This window comes from Oryx dammah, unplaced genomic scaffold (assembly GCF_014754425.2).
Source record: "Oryx dammah isolate SB20612 unplaced genomic scaffold, SCBI_Odam_1.1 HiC_scaffold_20, whole genome shotgun sequence".
NCBI classification, from domain to species: domain Eukaryota; kingdom Metazoa; phylum Chordata; class Mammalia; order Artiodactyla; family Bovidae; genus Oryx; species Oryx dammah.
The window spans coordinates 63468152-63486336 of NW_024070204.1; the positions used below are offsets into that span (position 1 = coordinate 63468152).

Consider the following 18185-nt stretch of genomic DNA (forward strand, 5'->3'; position numbering starts at 1 on the left):
ATTTTGTTTATATTTGGTCTTAGCTGCTTTTTTTTAGCGGGGAGGGGGAGAGGTCACAGAGCAGCTAAAACCCTCGGAAGGTTCCAAGTGCTGAGAATGGTACAGGTGCTTTTGTTGTGTTTGATGAGATGACTTTGGATCTAAGGATGGGGGCTAAAGATTGAGTTCAATCAACAGTGGCCAGAGATTTAATCAATCATGTCTGTTTGGTGAAGCCTCCATAAAACCCCAGAAGGACTGGGTTTGGGCAGCTTCAGTTGGTGAACATATGGAAGGATTGAGTGACTGGCCTGATAGGAGAGGACACAGAAGCACCATACCCCTTCCCTATATCTTGCCCTGTATATCCCTTCCCTTTGGCTACTCCTGGGTTATATCCTTTTATGATAAGCTGGTGATCTGGTAAGTAAAATGTGTATTTGAGGACCATGAGTCACTCTAGCAAATTGATCAAGCCCCGGGGAGAAATTGTGGGAACCTTGGATTTATAGCCAGTTGATCAGAAGTACAGGTAACAGCCTGAGTTTGCAATTGGCATCTGAAATTTGTTGGGGTGGCAGTTTGTAGGATTGAACCCTCAGCCTTTGGAATCTGATGCTGTCTTTGGGTAGGCAGTGTCAGAGTTGAGGTGAGCTGTAGGACACTCAGCTTGTGTCCAAGAATCGCTTGAGTGTATGGGAGCCTCCCCACCCTCAGCATGGGAATGGGCCCCAGGCCAGTTTGGTGAGACTCTGTAGGTTGTGGTAAAGTCTGGCTCTAACTCAGAATGAGGTGGGAAGCCACTGGAAAATTTTGCGGAGGCAGAGTGTGATTTGATTTCCTCTGTGAAAGAGGTGTATTGCTTCTGCTGTGAAGGACAGAGAAGCAGATGCTTGAAGGTGGCCAGTGAGGAGATGATGCCTTGTGATAGTCTTGACAAGAAGGTGGCGGTGGTGCCTTGGATAGTAGTGGAGTGATGAGGAAAGGTCAGGTTCTGGGTCTACAGGTTGTGAAAGAGAACAGTGCAAGAGTTGCTGTCTACTGGGAGGAGCTGATGTAAGAGGGAAAATGGTGAGTTGTGTTTCACACCTGTTGTGTTTGACATGGCTGCTGTACAACTCAGTGGCAATACCAAGGAGACAGTTGTATTCAGGGAGAGAGCTGGGCTAGAGGTGGAAATTTGGGCGTTGTCATCTTATCATGGTACGTGATGCTGTGCTGTCAGAGGACCTGGAGAGTGAGTGCAGAGAGAAAGAAAAGAAGTTTGAGGATTGGCCCTGGAGCACTGCAGCTTGCCAAATCTGGAAGATGGGGGACACTGAGAAGGAAAGGCAGGGGGAGAGAGAGAGAGAGAGAAGGGGGTAAAAAGGCAGTCATCTGCATCAGAGGCTGCTGTAGGTCACAGAAGGAGAGCTGACTTCCAGATTCTGTAACGGGAAGGGCACGGGTTAGGTGCAGTGCTGGGAACTGACCTTAAAAGTCAGCTTTACCTGCTTTTGTTTTTTGTGATGTTTAGTCATTCTCAATAAACTCTTGCTGTGTTCATAAGCTTCTAGGTTTAAAACAAAACTGAACGAATGAATGAGTGAAAGAGAGAAACACGCACGCACACAGGAGAGGTGAACTGAGAGGCCCTGTTCTGCCTTTAGCAGTGAGAGCTCGGTGCCCAGAGTGAGTCAAACCAGGTCAGCAGCAGGTTTGCAGAAGCTGCTGTAGTCAGGTTTGTTTACGTCTGGGTGTGGGTCTCTTACGTAACCAGGCAGATAGGCCACGCTTTCCCTTACTTCCTGCTAGGCTCTTGGCTTCTTGAGGGAGAGGTGGATTTCATTAGAAGTCAGGTTGCAGAGGCTGTAGACCAGTCAATGCTCTTAACTGTTCCCTGCCAGAGCGGGGACAGGTTCAGTGTCAGAGAACAGGAGTGCCCCGCCTTTTCGGCCTCAGTTCAGTTCAGTCGCTCAGTCGTGTCTGACTCTTTGTGACCCCATGAATCGCAGCACGCCAGGCCTCCCTGTTCATCACCAACTCCCGGAGTTCACTCAGACTCACGTCCATCGAGTCGGTGATGCCATCCAGCCATCTCATCCTCGGTCGTCCCCTCCTCCTCCTGCCCCCGATCCCTCACACCAGTTCTCCTTCCTGCTCCGGGTGAATGTGTTTCCAGCTGCCTCTTGTGTGTCACCTCACTAGAGCGTCTAGTATAGCGAACAAGTGCTGATGGAAACTTCTGCTTCAGGGAGACGTCCCACAGATCCCATTACAGAGCAGTGAGAAGAAAGGGCAGGGGGGTGCGGGGCAGAGAGAGCTGGAGATCCCCTTGGAGTTACTGTTTATCCTCCAGGCATTCTGCAGGGAGAACCTGGCCCGCGTCCACTTCATCATGTTGGAACATCGTAGTTTCTGAAACCTTCCCTTTGTTCTTGAGAAATGCTGTCTCTGATTGTCTGACTTGATGCTTTGTTCGTCCTGCTCTTATAATCTCTCCCATTTCGTAAGATCTCATCCTTAAATTGTTGGAGGTAAATTTTATGGGCAGGTTGGGTTTGTTGTTTGGTTACTATGTTCAGGATGAACTTGGCAAAGGTTTTTAACGTGAGCTGAATCTGGAAATAAGAGTTAAAACATTTTAGGAGCTCTTCATGTAGTAAACAGAATGTTTTGTGCATTCCAGTTGCCTTGGATTGGTTTTATATGTGTCAAGTTATAACCAAAGTTGAAATTGTTTTTTTTTTTAAGAAGCAAAACTCCATGAGAGAATCAAAACTATCTAACCTTGTTTACTTTTCTAATAAGAGCAAGCATTACTTTGTGTCAGGTTAAAATCCTTTGTTTCAGATTGTGTTCTAATCACTTAAATTTTAAACCATTTAATACATACAGCAATTCGATGAGAGAGATGTATTGTCATCCCTATTTTGTAGATCAGGTCATGGAGGTATGAAGAGGTTAAGTAACTTGCCCAACATCACACAGCTAATAGATGGTGGAGTAGGACTTTGAATCCAAGCATTCCAAGACCCTGTTCTTAATGACTGCAGTGCACTGCTCTTTACTCATTTAAAACTGGCAGCTATTGGATGGGATTTGAGTTTTTGTTACTTTTAAACCATCTCTGAAATATGAGTTTACCAAATACTAAAAATTAATACTATCAGCAAAACTCTACAATTAGTTTTTTTTGCTAAGAAAAACTGTTTACAAAACAGCATTCATTTAGGACAAAGAGCTGATTTTTTTTTTATTGTAAATTATTTCTGTATGTTCATTAAAGAAAGACCTGAAGGACATTTTTTTTTTTTTTTGCAGGGGGAGCAATAATTTTTCCTTTAATTCACTATTGAAGTGGTTACATATGGAAATAATGAAATCATATATCTTGAAAATCTTGATAAGATTTTTTTGTAATGAAACCGTTGTAGGTTTTTCTTTGAACTGAAACTAGCAATAGAGCATTAATCACTTTAATATGAATGTATGTAACTGATGTTTATTTGAAGATACTGTATAAGACTCTTTTCTTTCCACAATAAATCTTATTCTGCTGGTCTGCAGCTTCTTATTTGTAGTGACTGGTGTTGAAGTTAATAAAAGAGTGGAAGTCTAGTAAGTCTGTGTCCTCTTTTGGGTTATTCGTCTGTATCCACTTCTAGGTCCTGTTATCTTTTGATATATTTTGGCAAGTGGAGGCTATGGATGCTTCAGGGAGTTATACTGCAAAGGATTTGGGGGCCAGTTTTATAAATATTGCAGTGTGTGACCCAGAAAATCTATGTGGCAGGTTTTGGATGACAGATGGAGAGAGGAGATTTTCCTTTCTTGCTACTGTTTTAAGATTTTGTATAGTCATGCCCTCCCTCAACAAGGCTTACTATCATTGCCTAAGTGACAGGATGAAGACATGGTCTAGGTCAGTTGTCCAAAGTGGAAGGTAGATCCTCTGGCCACTGTTGATCTTTGATGTGGTGTCCCAACGTAACACTAGATGACTCTGAGTCACACAGTAAGGCAGGTATTTCCTTTTCCGTTTTAACTGTCTGGTTCAAGGAGGAAGTCAGTTGGCACCATTGCCCTTTTAACATCTCCCAAATCTTTCAGGATCTCCCTTTATGACAGAGAGCAGGCTCTGAAGATCCCCAGCTTTGATAGGCAACTGTGTTTGGTCAGAATATAGTTTCATTGTTCTGTGTTTCCTTGTTTTAGTACGTGCAATTCTCTTCTACTTTTGACAGGAAATACTGGCTTTCTGTTTATAGTGAGGATAAGGTTTTTCTATGAAAATTAGTTTTATTCAAAGGAAAATGATGAGTTAATCTAAAAACAAGAACTAGAGTATATAATAATATAGGTGATATGTAGACATGGCAAAACGGTGAATTTCATAGAGGAATGGCAAAAGTATGGGAAATATTGGTCTGATATCTGCTAAAGGCTTCCCTGGTGGCTCAGTGGTAAAGAATCCACCTGCCAGTGCAGGAGATGTGGGTTTGATTCCTGGGTTGGGAAGATCTCCTGGGAAAGGAAATGGCAACCCACTCTAGCATTCTTGCCTGGGAGATCCCGTGGACAGAGGAGCCTGGCGGGCTATAGTCCACGGGGTCACAAAAGAGACAGACAGGACTTGGTGACTAAAGAACAACAACCTCTGCTATGGTTGATTGTATAGAGATCTACGGTCTCTTCTGTATTTGTCTTGGAATTCAAAGTGTTCAGGTCTTATTGGCAGAGAGCTGTTATGTATGATATGACTTGCATAGGAGACACTGAGGAAGAGCCATCATCAGGCACTACAGTATTTCTGCAAGAAAATATATGAATGTACAGTGGGATACATAAAGATAAATACATGGCCCCATGTGGTTCAGCTCAGGTCACGAAATATGTTTTTGAACCAAACTTAAGAAAAAAAGTTTCGATTTTCAGAGATTTCTAGATTTCAGAATCACAGATAAGAGATAATAGATCTGTCTTTGTAAACAAATTACATCATTTTCTAAAATACCGATCAAATTAATCATGTGGAAAACAAATTATACACCAACTTGGTCCAAGTAGCTCTGCTATCTTTAAGTTTATTTTACTGCTGCGTATCACCTCGGTGTGCATTCTGATCTGCTTTATTGGGCCAGGTAGATGTGTTTGTGGAAGAAACATTGAATCCATGTGACTTTATACCTGTGTATATGAAAACGGAAGTAGTTCTTGGTCCTGCTCATCCTTGAGATGTGAGGGTCAGTTTTGAACATAGGACTTGCTCTCTTGGTAATTAAGAACTTGGATATTGGCTAAATGGCAATGCATTCACTGGCGTCAGTTTGGGGGGTAATATTTCATTTGGTTCTATGTTTTTAAGAGAAAATCCATCAATTGTTTTGCAACTGTTTAGTTGAGTGTAACGTTAGTTCTTAGATAGTCGTTATCAATGAAGTCTTAATTTAGCCATGATCAAAATATTTAAAAAGGGGCATGACCAGACTCCCCAGTCAGCTATTTTATAGTCTGTGAACTTAAGACATTGTAGAGCAGTTAAGCTGGATTAATTACAGCTCAGAGGGTCATGTTATTTATGATTGTTTTTCAAACATTCTGGAAAATGATAAATGAGCAAGTATTTTCTTCAGAACACATTGAGATTTGTCAGATTCTCGATTTATACCCTTTAGAACATGCTTTTTTTGTAATTAGCATGAAAATGTATAGTAATTGATCATAAAAATTATACTTAAGTATTTATGGGTTTTGTATGTTATATTGCAGCTATTTAAATAATTTGATAAGACACTGTAGACATGAAGTTTTGCTTTTACATTGTATATTTCCTCAAGAAACTTAATTAAATCTCACTTCACTGTTCTGTAGGGAAGATGTATACTTAGATGTAGAATCTGAGGCCAGGGCCATTTGGCTCATACATATTTATATTTGAATTTTATATTGTTGTCCAAGATTTTCCATGAAGAATAGAGTTTTTTTGTTTGTTTGTTTGTTTACTTCTGGTACGTTAGTACAACAGTTATTAATGTTTTTTCATTTCTCAACTCATTCCCATGGGCTTACCTGGATTTTAAGTCATGACATAAATAAGACGGGTGGTAGGATTAGGGCCACTTCTGATGGAGCAGAGGCGGCACTAACCCTTTTGCACCCACTCAAGAAACCTTACTGGAATGTCAGTGAGGATGGCATTTGCTATGGCTGTAACTTTCAATCTACCTTATTAAAGTCATTTACAGGTATTAAGAATCTACTGTTAGGATAATACACTATGATTAGTATTAATAACCTTGTACCTCACACTGAACATGTAAAATCACCATTAATAATAACAATATATCAAATATAATAGTGACAATATTTATTGAGCAATTGCTAAGTGCCAGGCGTGTGTTAAGTGCTTCTCATGTCTGAACTCATTTAATCCTTATAACCACACTATGAAGAAAGCATGGTAATTATCTGCTTCTTTATGGACGAGGATACTTTGTAAATGTTTTTGGAGATCAAGTAAGTTAGCCAGAGTCACAAAAAATTAGGCATTCTGACTTGACAATGTTTTATTATCTTCAACTTTATCTTCCTCATATACAGCTTCCCTCATAGCTCAGTTGTAAAGAATCCACCTGAAACGCAGGAGACCCCAGTTTGATCCCTGGGTCTCCTTCCCTGGAGAACAGAAAGGCTACCCACTCCAGTATTCCAGCCTGGAGAATTCCATGGACTGTATAGTCCATGGGGTCGCAAAGAGTCGGACACGACTGAGCGACTTTCACTCTTTATCTTCCTCACAAATACAGTAACATCTTAACTCTCTGGGACTCAACTTTGAGCAACTTTGACTGCCTGGAACAAACCTGAGAACATGGGAAGCAAGCAAAAACGTTTCTGTAGTAAACACAGAAACAAAACTCTCTCTGTATGAGATTATACATATTCAGCAGGCAATGAACGGCTAGACTGTGTCCTATCCAGGGTCCTTTCGGAAAGAGTCTGGAGCCTGACTACTTCAGTGGAATCCGAGGCTTCTAGTGTGATCACTAATGCTTCCATGCTATAAAGTGAAATGAGTTTTATTTAGTGTTAAGAATTGAAGACCCAAAACCCAATTGATTCTTACAAAAATCTTTCAAAAGAGACACAGATGTATAGAACAGTCTTTTGGACTCTGTGGGAGAGTGAGAGGGTGGGATGATTTGGGAGAATGGCATTGAAACATCTATAATATCATATAAGAAACAAATCGCCAGTCTAGGTTCGATGCAGGATACAGGATGCTTAGGGCGGGTGCACTGGGATGACCCAGAGAGATGGTATGGGGAGGGATGTGGGAAGGGGGTTCAGGATTGGGAACACGTGTACACCCATGGTGGATTCATGTTGATACATGGCAAAACCAATACAGTATTGTAAAGTAAAATAAAAAAAAAAGAAAAAAAATCTTTCATGGTTGGAAAAATAGTACTTGAAATGGGCACATATTTCTTTATCTGAAATGATTCATTCTTTACAAAGCTTTTAGCTAACAGAGGGTTTGGATGTAGAAGAGAAAATGCTTGCATTGTTGATCTTGTTATGTGAAGACAGCAAAATGCCATCTTGATTTTTTTCTTGTGGTTTGGTTAAGATGGTAAAGCTTGACTGTAAAATAAATTCCTTCTATTTATTTGCCCTGTTTTCATTTTTTCTCTAGATCGTTCCTTTGATGCCCTCAAAAAATCCAAGCACCCCTCAACATTTCTTGCTGCTGGCCAGCTCTCTGACATGCTGAATGGTGGTGATGAAATCTACGCTAACTGCATGGTGATAGATCAGGTGAGGTATGAGTGCTGTCGCTCGGGGGATCTGTCCTCTTTTAAAAATGTGCGCATCTCAGAATGCCATTGCGCATTGTTGTATCCTCAGAAAATTCCAGCCTAAGAGCAGCCCAGGTGATGTTGCTGTGGAGTCTCATCATACGATCTCTTGACGTAGGTCCTTCCTTGAGAACCCAGCACACGTTACCCTCCACCGAGAAGCACCATGGGAGGGGTCTTAGGACACTGGCAAGGAGAAGAATGTAGGAACTTATCCATGGGGCCAAAACAGGAAATGACATTTGGGAGGCCAGTTTCTTCTCTGACTGGATTATGTAATATTTGTATTCAAATCCAGCAGACACTAATGAGCGAGAGCTTGATGCCAGCCCCATGAGAGACTGTCACATAAATTACTTGCTTAATCCTCACCACACACCTATTAATGTGTGATTAGGATATAGAGCTTTAATATTAAAACAGAATGGTGTCCTGTTGGAACCCTTTAGAATTCTCCACCCATTCCCTGATCTCTATCAGTTTGTGAGTTGAAACTCTTAGAGACAGATGGCTTGGATGTGTATCTACTTAGGGATTTATTCTTTGTCCTTTCCTGTAGCTTGGTGATACTTTAAAGATCTGAAAATTTCTGCATGCCCTAATTTATGGGAGATTTAAGGGATTCTGAAGAGTAATTTTAATAGCACATAATTTCTGCCTTATTTCCTGGTTTTAAAACCTGATCTCCACATAAGAGGCATTATGTATATGCTCATTGAACAGTGATCTATTTTGTCCTTTTTGGTTTGTTGTTGTTAGTATACATATATTGTACCCTATTGTATCTATTACTTATAGATATTTTTTCTGATGTTAACTTTTTTCTGTGTAGTGGATGCTAATTTCTGCCCATTGGTTGAATGTCTCTTTCCTTTGGTTATGAGAAATTGTTACATTAAGTGCATAGTATAAATAGCATAGATTAGAATGATATTCAAAATGACAGAAAAACCAAAAAATCAGAATGGACATCAGCTCTCAGTAACAAGTGTATTTCTTTTGGTGTAAAGCAGCTGAATGTCAGCCCTAGTTATAGAAATTTAGGATGAGACACAGAGTTTAGAACAAAGTGGGAGTTCTGGGACATTCTTTTAAGATGCAAGGTGATTGGACTTACTGTGCTCTAGCAACATTCTGATTTTAATGGTTTTATTCTGTTGCCACATTTTCTCAGTGGCAACCTTTGTAAAGAATGAATCATTTCAGATAAAGAAATATGTGCCCATTTCAAGTACTATTTTTCCAACCATGAAAGATTTTTTTTTCTTTAAATACATTTGTCATTATTTTTTCATTCTGTTCCTCAGTGAATATTGCAGTACTTTCATTTACTTCCAGAAGCTAAAATTGTACTTGACCAAACATTTGTGGGGGCAAACTGTGTCTTTGTATGTTGTAAGATACATTAAAAATGGAAAACTTTCTAAACCAAAAATGAGGGTAGGATATAACTTCTGTTTGGAAGTATTTTGAGAGAAGTTTTGCTTTAATAATGTGAAGCATACATCCAGAGAGAACTCAAGCAGCCTGATTGGTAAGCTGAATGAAGTAGAAGATTTCTGAATTTGTGCAGTGAAACAAAAATCAAAATCTGGCTACAAGTCACAGAGTTTCTTATATCAGTGTAGTGTAGTTTGTAGTATAATTACATCATTTTTTTTTTTACTGTTCCTATGTCCATTTGAATAGGAAGGACAACATAAGGAGTCCAGATTCTGCATACTGAAAATAATTTCTAACAATATCTGGAAAGAATCTTACCTAATTTTCTTCATCTCCCTCAATCTGGCCTGGAAACCTGAAAAGACTACTAGCTTATTTACGTACTGTTTGCCATGAATTTTCAAGGTTATCAAGCTACCTGATGAGGAAGTTCATGTGATATAAACTACTTTGAAAATTATCATATAAACTACTTTGAAAAAAATTTATTTGGACATTATTTCAAGCCTGTATAATTCAGTACAAAGAATTCTTGTATACTCTTAATAAAAAAAAATCTCCAAATTTTACCATATTTTACTTCATTATTCTGAGTATGTATTTGTATATGTATATATGTACTTGTAAATGCTTAAGATATATATACAAATATTAACTTGTTTGAGAGTAAATTGAAAATATGATGCCCTTTTACTCCTCAGTCTTTCATGGTTTATTTTCCTAAAAGCATGGGTATTCTCTTACTTAAGCCATATAGTTACCAAAATCAGGAAACCATCATCGACACACTACTATTAGCTGTTTATAGACATCATTCAATTTTAGCCAGTTGTTCCAGTAAGGTTCTTTGTAGCAAAAGAAAATTCAATAGTATGTCTTGCATTTAGTTGTATCTCTTTAGTCTTCTTTAATCTGGGACAGTTCCTTAGTCTTTGTCTTTTATGATAATTTTGAAGAATACATTCCAGGTTGTTTTTGGTGCTGCTTTCTTTGTTTTTACTGTTTTCTCGCTCAGAAGTGATGCCTTTTGATGACCACCATTTCAGATCACCCGCACTTCCTTAGGGCAAGTGTTTTGATCCACTGGGACTTAAAAAAAAGAAGATTATTTATTTGGCTGCGTTGGGTCTTAGTTGGATCATGCGAGATCTCCCATTGTGGCGCACAGAGTCTCTAGTTGTGATGTGGGCTCCAGTAGTTGCAGGGCATGGGCTTAGTTGCTCAGCAGCATGTGGGATCTTAGCTTCCTGACCGGGGATCGAACCTGTGTTCCCCTGCATCGGAGTCATGACTGCTGAACCAACAGGGAGGTCCCCAACTGGGACTGTTTTTTCATACCATCCAGTGGAGGCGGTACTTTCTCTTCCTGGTGAAGATTTGAGATCAGTCATTGACCCTCTGCTGACTCCCTCCCGTGAAGATTTTTCCAGACTGTCCTTTCCCTACCGCAAAGTCTCATGGCAAGAGTATGACAGGTTGCTGGCTGAGATTTGATGTTTAGTATTTCAGTTTAGTTCAGTCACTCAGTCATGTCCGACTCTTTGCACCCCATGAACCTCAGTACGCCAGGCTTCCCTGTCCATCACCAGCTCCTGGAGTCTACCCAAACCCATGTCCATTGTGTCAGTGATGCCATCCACCCGTCTCATCCTCTGTCGTTGCCTTCTCCTCCTGCCCTCAATCTTTCCCAGCAGCAGGGTCTTTTCACATGAGTCAGCTCTCTGCATCAGGTGGCCAAAATATTGGAGTTTCAGCTTCAACATCAGTCCCTCCAATGAACTACCCAGGACTGATCTCATTTAGGATGGACTGGTTGGATCTCCTTGCAGTCTAAGGGACTCTCAAGAGTCTTCTCCAATACCACAGTTCAAAAGAATCAATTCTTCAGCGCTCAGCTCTCTTCACAGTCCAACTCTCATATCCATACATGACCATTGGAAAAACCATAGCCTTGACTAGATGGACCTTTGTTGGCAAAGTAATATCTCTGCTTTTCAATATGCTATCTAGGTTGGTCATGACTTTCCTTCCAAGGAGTAAGCATCTTTTAATTTCATGGCTGCAGTCACCATCTGCAGTGATTTTGGAGCCCCCCAAAATAAAGTCTGACAGTGTTTCCACTGTTTCCCCATCTATTTCCCATGAAGTGATGGAACCAGATACCATGATCTTCGTTTTCTGAATGTTGAGCTTTAAACCAACTTTTTCACTCTCCTCTTTCACTTTCATCAAGAGGGTCTTTAGTTCTTCTTCACTTTCTGCCATAAGGGTGGTGTCATCTGCATATCTGAGGTTATTGATATTTCTCCCACCAATCTTGATTCCAGCTTGTGCTTCATCCAGCCCAGCGTTTCTCATGATGTACTCTGCATAGAAGTTAAATAAGCAGGGTGACAATTTACAGCCTTGATGTACCCCTTTTCCTATTTGGAACCAGTCTGTTGTTCCATGTCCAGTTCTAACTGTTGCTTCCTGACCTGCATATAGGTTTCTCAAGAGGCAGGTCAGGTGTTCTGGTATTCCTATCTCTTTCAGAATTTTCCACAGTATATTGTGATCCACACAGTCAAAGGCTTTGGCATAGTCAATAAAGAGAAATAGATGTTTTTCTGGAACTCTCTTGTTTAGTATTTACATGTAATTTAAAGTTTGGGGGTATTTTCTGTCCTCTAGTTATGCTAAACCCATACATCTTATGTAGCTTTATTTGTTCTTTTTGTTTGGGAGACTCAGATTTATGTGGCTGCCAATAACTTGGTTTCCCAGGTTCCTATAAACTATTTTTAAGCTAGAATGCCTACTCTTTAGTTTTTGTCTCAAGTATTTAAAACATTTCCCCTAATTTTGAGTCAGTGGTTCATAAAATGTTAAAATCATAAGTCAGTTTCTAGTTTTGTGATACAGTTTATAAAACACTTGGTCGTCTTCCTTTTGTGAATTATGGGAGAGCAGAAAGTAAACAAAAGTATGTCATGTAAGAATTCTTTTGCTTACATAAAGAAAAACAAGAATAGAAAAACCAGAAAAGATAAATAAGTTGGAGGGTCTTTAAATGGTGAAAACTGTATTCTTTGCTCAGCCAATCTTTCCTGCTTTTGCTCAGCAAATATTTTTCTTTCAACTACCAGGTTGGTGATTTGGACATTAACTATATTAACATAGAGGGAATCCCTGCAAATACCTGCCTTGAATCTATGGGTTCTTCTCTGGGGCCTGAGAGCAGCAAAGCCATCCTTCCTGCTGAAGCCAGTGCCGGTACACACCCACCAAGTAAGGACACAGAAGTGACATCACACACTGAAGCCAGTGCCAGCACACACCCACCAAGTAAGAGCACAGAAGTGACGTCACACACGGAAGCCCAAGCGCCTTTCGTATCATCTAGTTCATATGCTTCCAATTTGAATCTTTCTTTTGGTCTTCGAGGATTTGAAAAGGAGCAAAGTCGTCTAAAGAAAAGAAGGTAAAGTACTACATTCTAGAGAGAAAATGTAGAAAATGAAAGAACTTTGTAGCTGGACTTGGAAAATTCTATTTTCTTATTGTTATTTCCCCCCACCATTTTTATTCTACATCAAAATTTGCCTCCATTTAGGTTTTTATATTTCATGACTTGAAAGTAAGTTACATAAGAAAACTGACAAAAATATAATAAAGGAAAACCACAATGAGATACCATTTAATACTTACTAGATAAGCAAAACTTTTATAAAGTGTAATAATGCCATATTTTGATGAAAATGCATATGATAGAAACTTCTATATACAGTTGATATGAGTGAAAATTGTATAATAACTTTGGAAAATATTGTGGCACTTTCTTGTAAAGTTGGATGTGCATATATATTATAACCTGCAGTGTTACTTCCGTGTCCTAAAAGACACGTATAAGACTATTTATTGCAGTAGGAAATAACCCAAATGGCAGGGGATGAAAAGATAAATTACACTATGGTTACATAATGGGATACTGTACGGTAGTAAAAGTGAATTAACTAGGACTACATCTACTTGCATAATCACATGCAACTTAGAAACATGAAGTAGAACAAAAAAGGAGCCACAAAATACTTCAGTTAGATCTCACATTTATAAAATGTAAAAACAATCTGTTACTGTAGGGCATGTATAATGTGCTTAAGCAATAAGGAACAACAAATGAGAATGAAGAAGATAAAAATCCCCAAATTTAAGATACTTGTTACATTGAGTGGGCATTGTAGGGAAAGGATAAAACAAGTGTGGCCAATGTTTGTTTCAAGCTGAGTGGGCTGATGGGTGTTTATTTTATTTTTAATTTTTTATTGGTGCATAATTGTTTCTGCAATGTTGTTAGTTTCTGCTGTACAGCAACATGAATCAGTTATGTGTACACACATCCGCTCCCTCTTGGACCTCCCTCTACTTCCCCATCATCCTACTCATCTAGGTCATCAAAGAGCAGCAAATTGAGGTGTTTGTTTTATTTTTATGCTCTCTGTTTTTATTTTAATGTTTGTTTTATTTTTATTTTTACCTTATGCACTATAAGGTAACTTATAGTTACCTTACATATAATTTCTTGTATGTGTAAAAATGTCCCTAGAACAATCGTTCTATTGTGTACGATATGATCGTACATATTTCTGTGTGTGTGTGCATGTGTGTGAGACCCTGTGGCTTTGTCTTCGCTTCTTATCCATTCATCCTTCAGTCTATTTTCTTTAGGGAATAGGCCCATTTTTACTGATTTCATTTTATCCTAGGGCTTCCCCGGTGGCTCAGATGGTAAAGAATCCGCCTGCAATGCAGGAGAACTGGGTTCGAGCCCTGGGTTAGGAAGATCCCCTGGAGAGGAGCCTGGCGGGCTATAATTCATAGGGTTGCAGAGTTGGACACAACTGAGTGACTAAGCACGCGTTACTTTCCTTAGGTAGTGAGAACGAAGAGGATTCTTCATGAGAGTGACAAATGAGAATGAAGAAGAGAAAAATGCCCACATTTAAGATAATTGTGACATTGAGTGGGCATTGTAGGGAAGGAATGAAACAATGGTGTGGGCAATGTTTCTTTCAAGTTGAGCCTTAGACCTCTGATTATATGTCCAGTTTACACATAAGATTATGAGTCAAAATAACAATAAAATGAACACACATATGAGTATATATAAATATGTTCCTGAATGAATATTTGACAGAGAATTAATTGATTAGAAAGGAGTGAAAGGAAAGGTAAGCAGCAGTCACTGGGTGCTGATCACTGGGTTGTGCTGATAAACAACAGCTGGAGGTTAGAAACCTTTAACAGGTATCGGTACCAAGAGTGATGTCTAGTGGATAGATAATAAAAGATCTTCTCTTGATTTTTATTGTGTGAATTATAGGTTTAAAGATGCTTGTGTGGTCATGGCTGCAAATTAAAATGATGGGACATCAAAGTTGCTCTGCTTTGATACAAGAGATAAGGAAAATAACCAGATTTGAAGTCTGTTTCTGGTTCTCAAAATCAGGATGGTTTATTGTGTTGGTATTAAAATTTTAGCTCCAGAAGTATAACAGCCAAAGAAAAACTACATTTTAAAAATACATTATATATTAACATGCCTATGGAAGTTCTCAGCCTCAAAGCTTGAGTGGTTTAAAATTTAGATGGAATGGAAGGAGCTGGAAAGGTACAAGATCAAATTCTTGCCTTTTAATTTTATGGTTATCAAAGTTAAATGAGGAAAGAAAAGCAGTAGGTTAGCAGCATCACCACCTGCTTCTGAAGTGGAGTTTTCATAGGAATCATTTTTTCAAATCTCTAAAATTGATAATTGAACAGGACATGTTTGGAACCTCACTTGACTTGTGCCTGACCCATTTCTTGTCACCAGCTCTGCAATGAGATCTTCACACCTCTCCTTGTCTTAATGTGCCCTCCTGACTTGTCCAGGGGCAAAGGAAAGAAAGCCATGCTGCATTTTTCACATGTAAATTGCCCCAGAGCCTGCCCCCTCTCCACTAAACAGCTCAGTGGCTCTGTTTTGTCCGTGTTTTTAATATTTGAAGGGTAACGATTTGGACCTTGTAATATTCGAACCCAGGTCTCCTGCATTGCAGGCAGATTCTTTACCATCTGAGCCACCAGGGAAGCCCAATCATTATATTTACAAAACAGAAATAATGAAGATAGTACTAATTTGGAATGACTTTGTTAGGCTGAAATGTTCATTCGGGGAAACACAAAATCTTGTTTAAGAAGATCTATTCAGGATCAGGGGAGAGGAAAAAATGATAGAAATCACAAGGATGAATTTTGTTAGGTAGTGAATGAGAGCCCCTTGTAGCTGACACCAATTGAGAATCTGAATTCAGGGAGATAGAGAGCCATGGCTGTCTTACTTGATGACTTAGTCGTTTACTTGCTTTTTGCTGCAGTTCCAGCCTTGATGCCCTGGATGCTGACAGTGAAGGAGAGGGCCATTCGGAGCAGTTGCACAATTGCTACACTCCAGTGTGTCAGAGCTCCTCGAGAACTGGCATTACCAGCGGGGATGAATCGGACTCTTTTGAGACCAACACTGAATCAGATTTTAATATCTCCAGGACGGAATCATTTTCTTTATCAAGTAGTCTGCAGCTGAAGGTATTCTTATTAGTATTCATTCGGTTTATTAAAAGCCTGGAAAGTATGTTGTCTAAATCTGCTCATTTCTGAAAGACAAATTATGTTTATAGTAACACGTGTGAACGTTTTTTTAATTGAAGACCCATGAACTTCACGAGTCTGTCTTTTCACTCTCTCACATTCTAATGTGTACAGTCCTTACATACAATGGCTGATTTGTTTTCATGAATCCCCACCAACGCAGATCATCTTTCATGGTTTTGGAAAATGTTACCATTTTATACAGTGTTTTCTGTCATCATCCCTTAAGCAATGGGAGGAAGGCTGGTAGTATGAAGTGAGTTTAAATGACCAAGCTTGTTTTGCACACATAAAGTTTTACTTGGTGCTGGAGATGAGGTAAATAATATCGCCAAGGCAGAGGTAACATTTGTTGAGCTGCATGAACTCATTTGGAATACCATAGACTCTGTCACTTTTTCCACAGGAGACAGCTTTTGTGTCTTTTTTCACATTGGAGTTTCATTTCATTGTGGTTTCTTGAAATGACTAAACTTTTCCAGTCTTACAGGGAAGCCTTTTTCTGTGTGGAGCCATGTTTTCTGTTTTATTTCTATTGTCCACTTGTTTTCTTTTTAAATTGAGTTTACTACTGTAAATGCAGCGAGTTTGAGTAAAACACTATAAAATGACGGGTGCTGTGCTTTCACATCTCTCATCTCAAACACATGGTGGTTATGATTATGTTTTATTTCTATAGTATGCTCTATAATATGCAAAACATGCTTCATGTATGTACAAAACACATAATTTTCTCATAACTCATCTAGGATATAGAGTGGTATTTTTATTTTAATTTTTGATGTGTTAAAGTTCTACAGAGATTAGATGTCCACTTGGTCTGTAGAGCTGTCATCATCTTCTGAAACTAAAGATCATGTGATATTTTTGGATAATAAGAATTAGATATGGTTATTCATGTAGCTGTTTCTCAGACTTGTAATGTGAATGGAACTGTGAAAAACTCATCATTACTTAGAAGGAAAAGTAATTCTCTATGAAATAGTTCTATACTGTTCACTTTTAAGAATCTGTCCTATAAATTATGGCTTGCCTTGCCTTTGTAATTACCCTGTATAACTTTTTGCCAACGAATTCTGGATGATTTTCAAATTCCTATTGTTAGGAGAAATGATTACCATGCATGACTTCAATGCAGAGGATGGCACTTGGCTAGGGCCCTTTGTGGCCAACTCACTGTTAGGGGATAACCTAGGTTGGCCTTTTGGACCACCAGGCCCACTGGGTCTTTCCCAATAAGAAAGTCATGGAGCCATGGGTCAAGGCCATCCAAAACAAGGTTAGGCTTCTATTTTCAACTTTCCTCCAGGCTCTTCAACTAAACGACGAGCCTAAGGCAACTGTGTGCTTTTACTTATGGAGAACAAAAGAAAATAGTGCTTCTAAAGGGCTGTTGCTGATGCCTTAATTTTAGTAATACATTTTGCAGCACTTTCTTTTACCTCTAACCTTAAGTGGTATCTTAATAGTTAATGGGAGATGGGTATCAGTCCTAAGTCCACATGGTCTCTGTTGGATGGGTTTGGGTGCTGTAAACGGCTTTCGTGTCATTCTGTTGCACATTCATGTAAGATTTCTAGAACATGCAAGAAAAACATGTTCTTATTATCTTGCCTCCTTGCACTTTCACATATGTTGCCAAAATAATGATAGAAATAATGGGTGGTTGGGCAAACAGGAAGAAAACAGCAGGTCACTTAAAACGGGTAAATTTAAACTATATCAATCGGTGATAATTCAAACAAAATCTCAGGAAGTGCTGAATGGAAGATCTGTTGAAAGATGAGCAAAGACTAGAAGGATTTGTATAATGCTCTGATGCATTCTTTTTTGGAGGCTGCAGCTAATATTACAAATAGCCTTTGTGTGTTAGTCACTCAGTCATGTCCGATTCTGTGATCTCATGGACTGTAGCCCACCAGGCTCCTCTGTCTGTGGAATTCTGCAGGCAAGAATACTGGAGTGGGTAGCCATTCTCTTCTCCAGAGGATCTTCCCAACCCAGGGATCAAACCCTGGTTTCCTGCATGGTAGGCAGATTCTTTGCCATATGAGCTACCAGGGAAGCCCTCAGGAAATAACCATTAGGAACTTTTGAAAACATGATTTTAAGTGACTGTTTCTCTACCTTCTAATAATTGTTATGTATATAGATCTCAGTTCATAGGGAATTTTGCTTAAATGCTACAGTTTAAAATTATAAAAATAAATGACAACTCAGGTCAAAAAAAAGTCAGATTTGCTGAATATG

The 18185-nt window shown here is 39.2% G+C and overlaps 1 protein-coding gene across 4 annotated transcripts in view; it reads left to right on the forward strand.

The window, feature by feature from the left end:
* ARHGEF28 (Rho guanine nucleotide exchange factor 28) overlaps positions 1-18185 on the forward strand; it is a 340651-nt gene that overhangs the window by 219832 nt on the left and 102634 nt on the right. For all 4 annotated transcript variants that reach the window (XM_040262701.1, XM_040262702.1, XM_040262704.1 and 1 more), the window contains 3 exons: positions 7661-7782; positions 12395-12729; positions 15665-15872. In XM_040262701.1, the coding sequence (XP_040118635.1) occupies positions 7661-7782; positions 12395-12729; positions 15665-15872 (665 nt within the window). The remainder of the gene's footprint in view (positions 1-7660; positions 7783-12394; positions 12730-15664; positions 15873-18185) is intronic.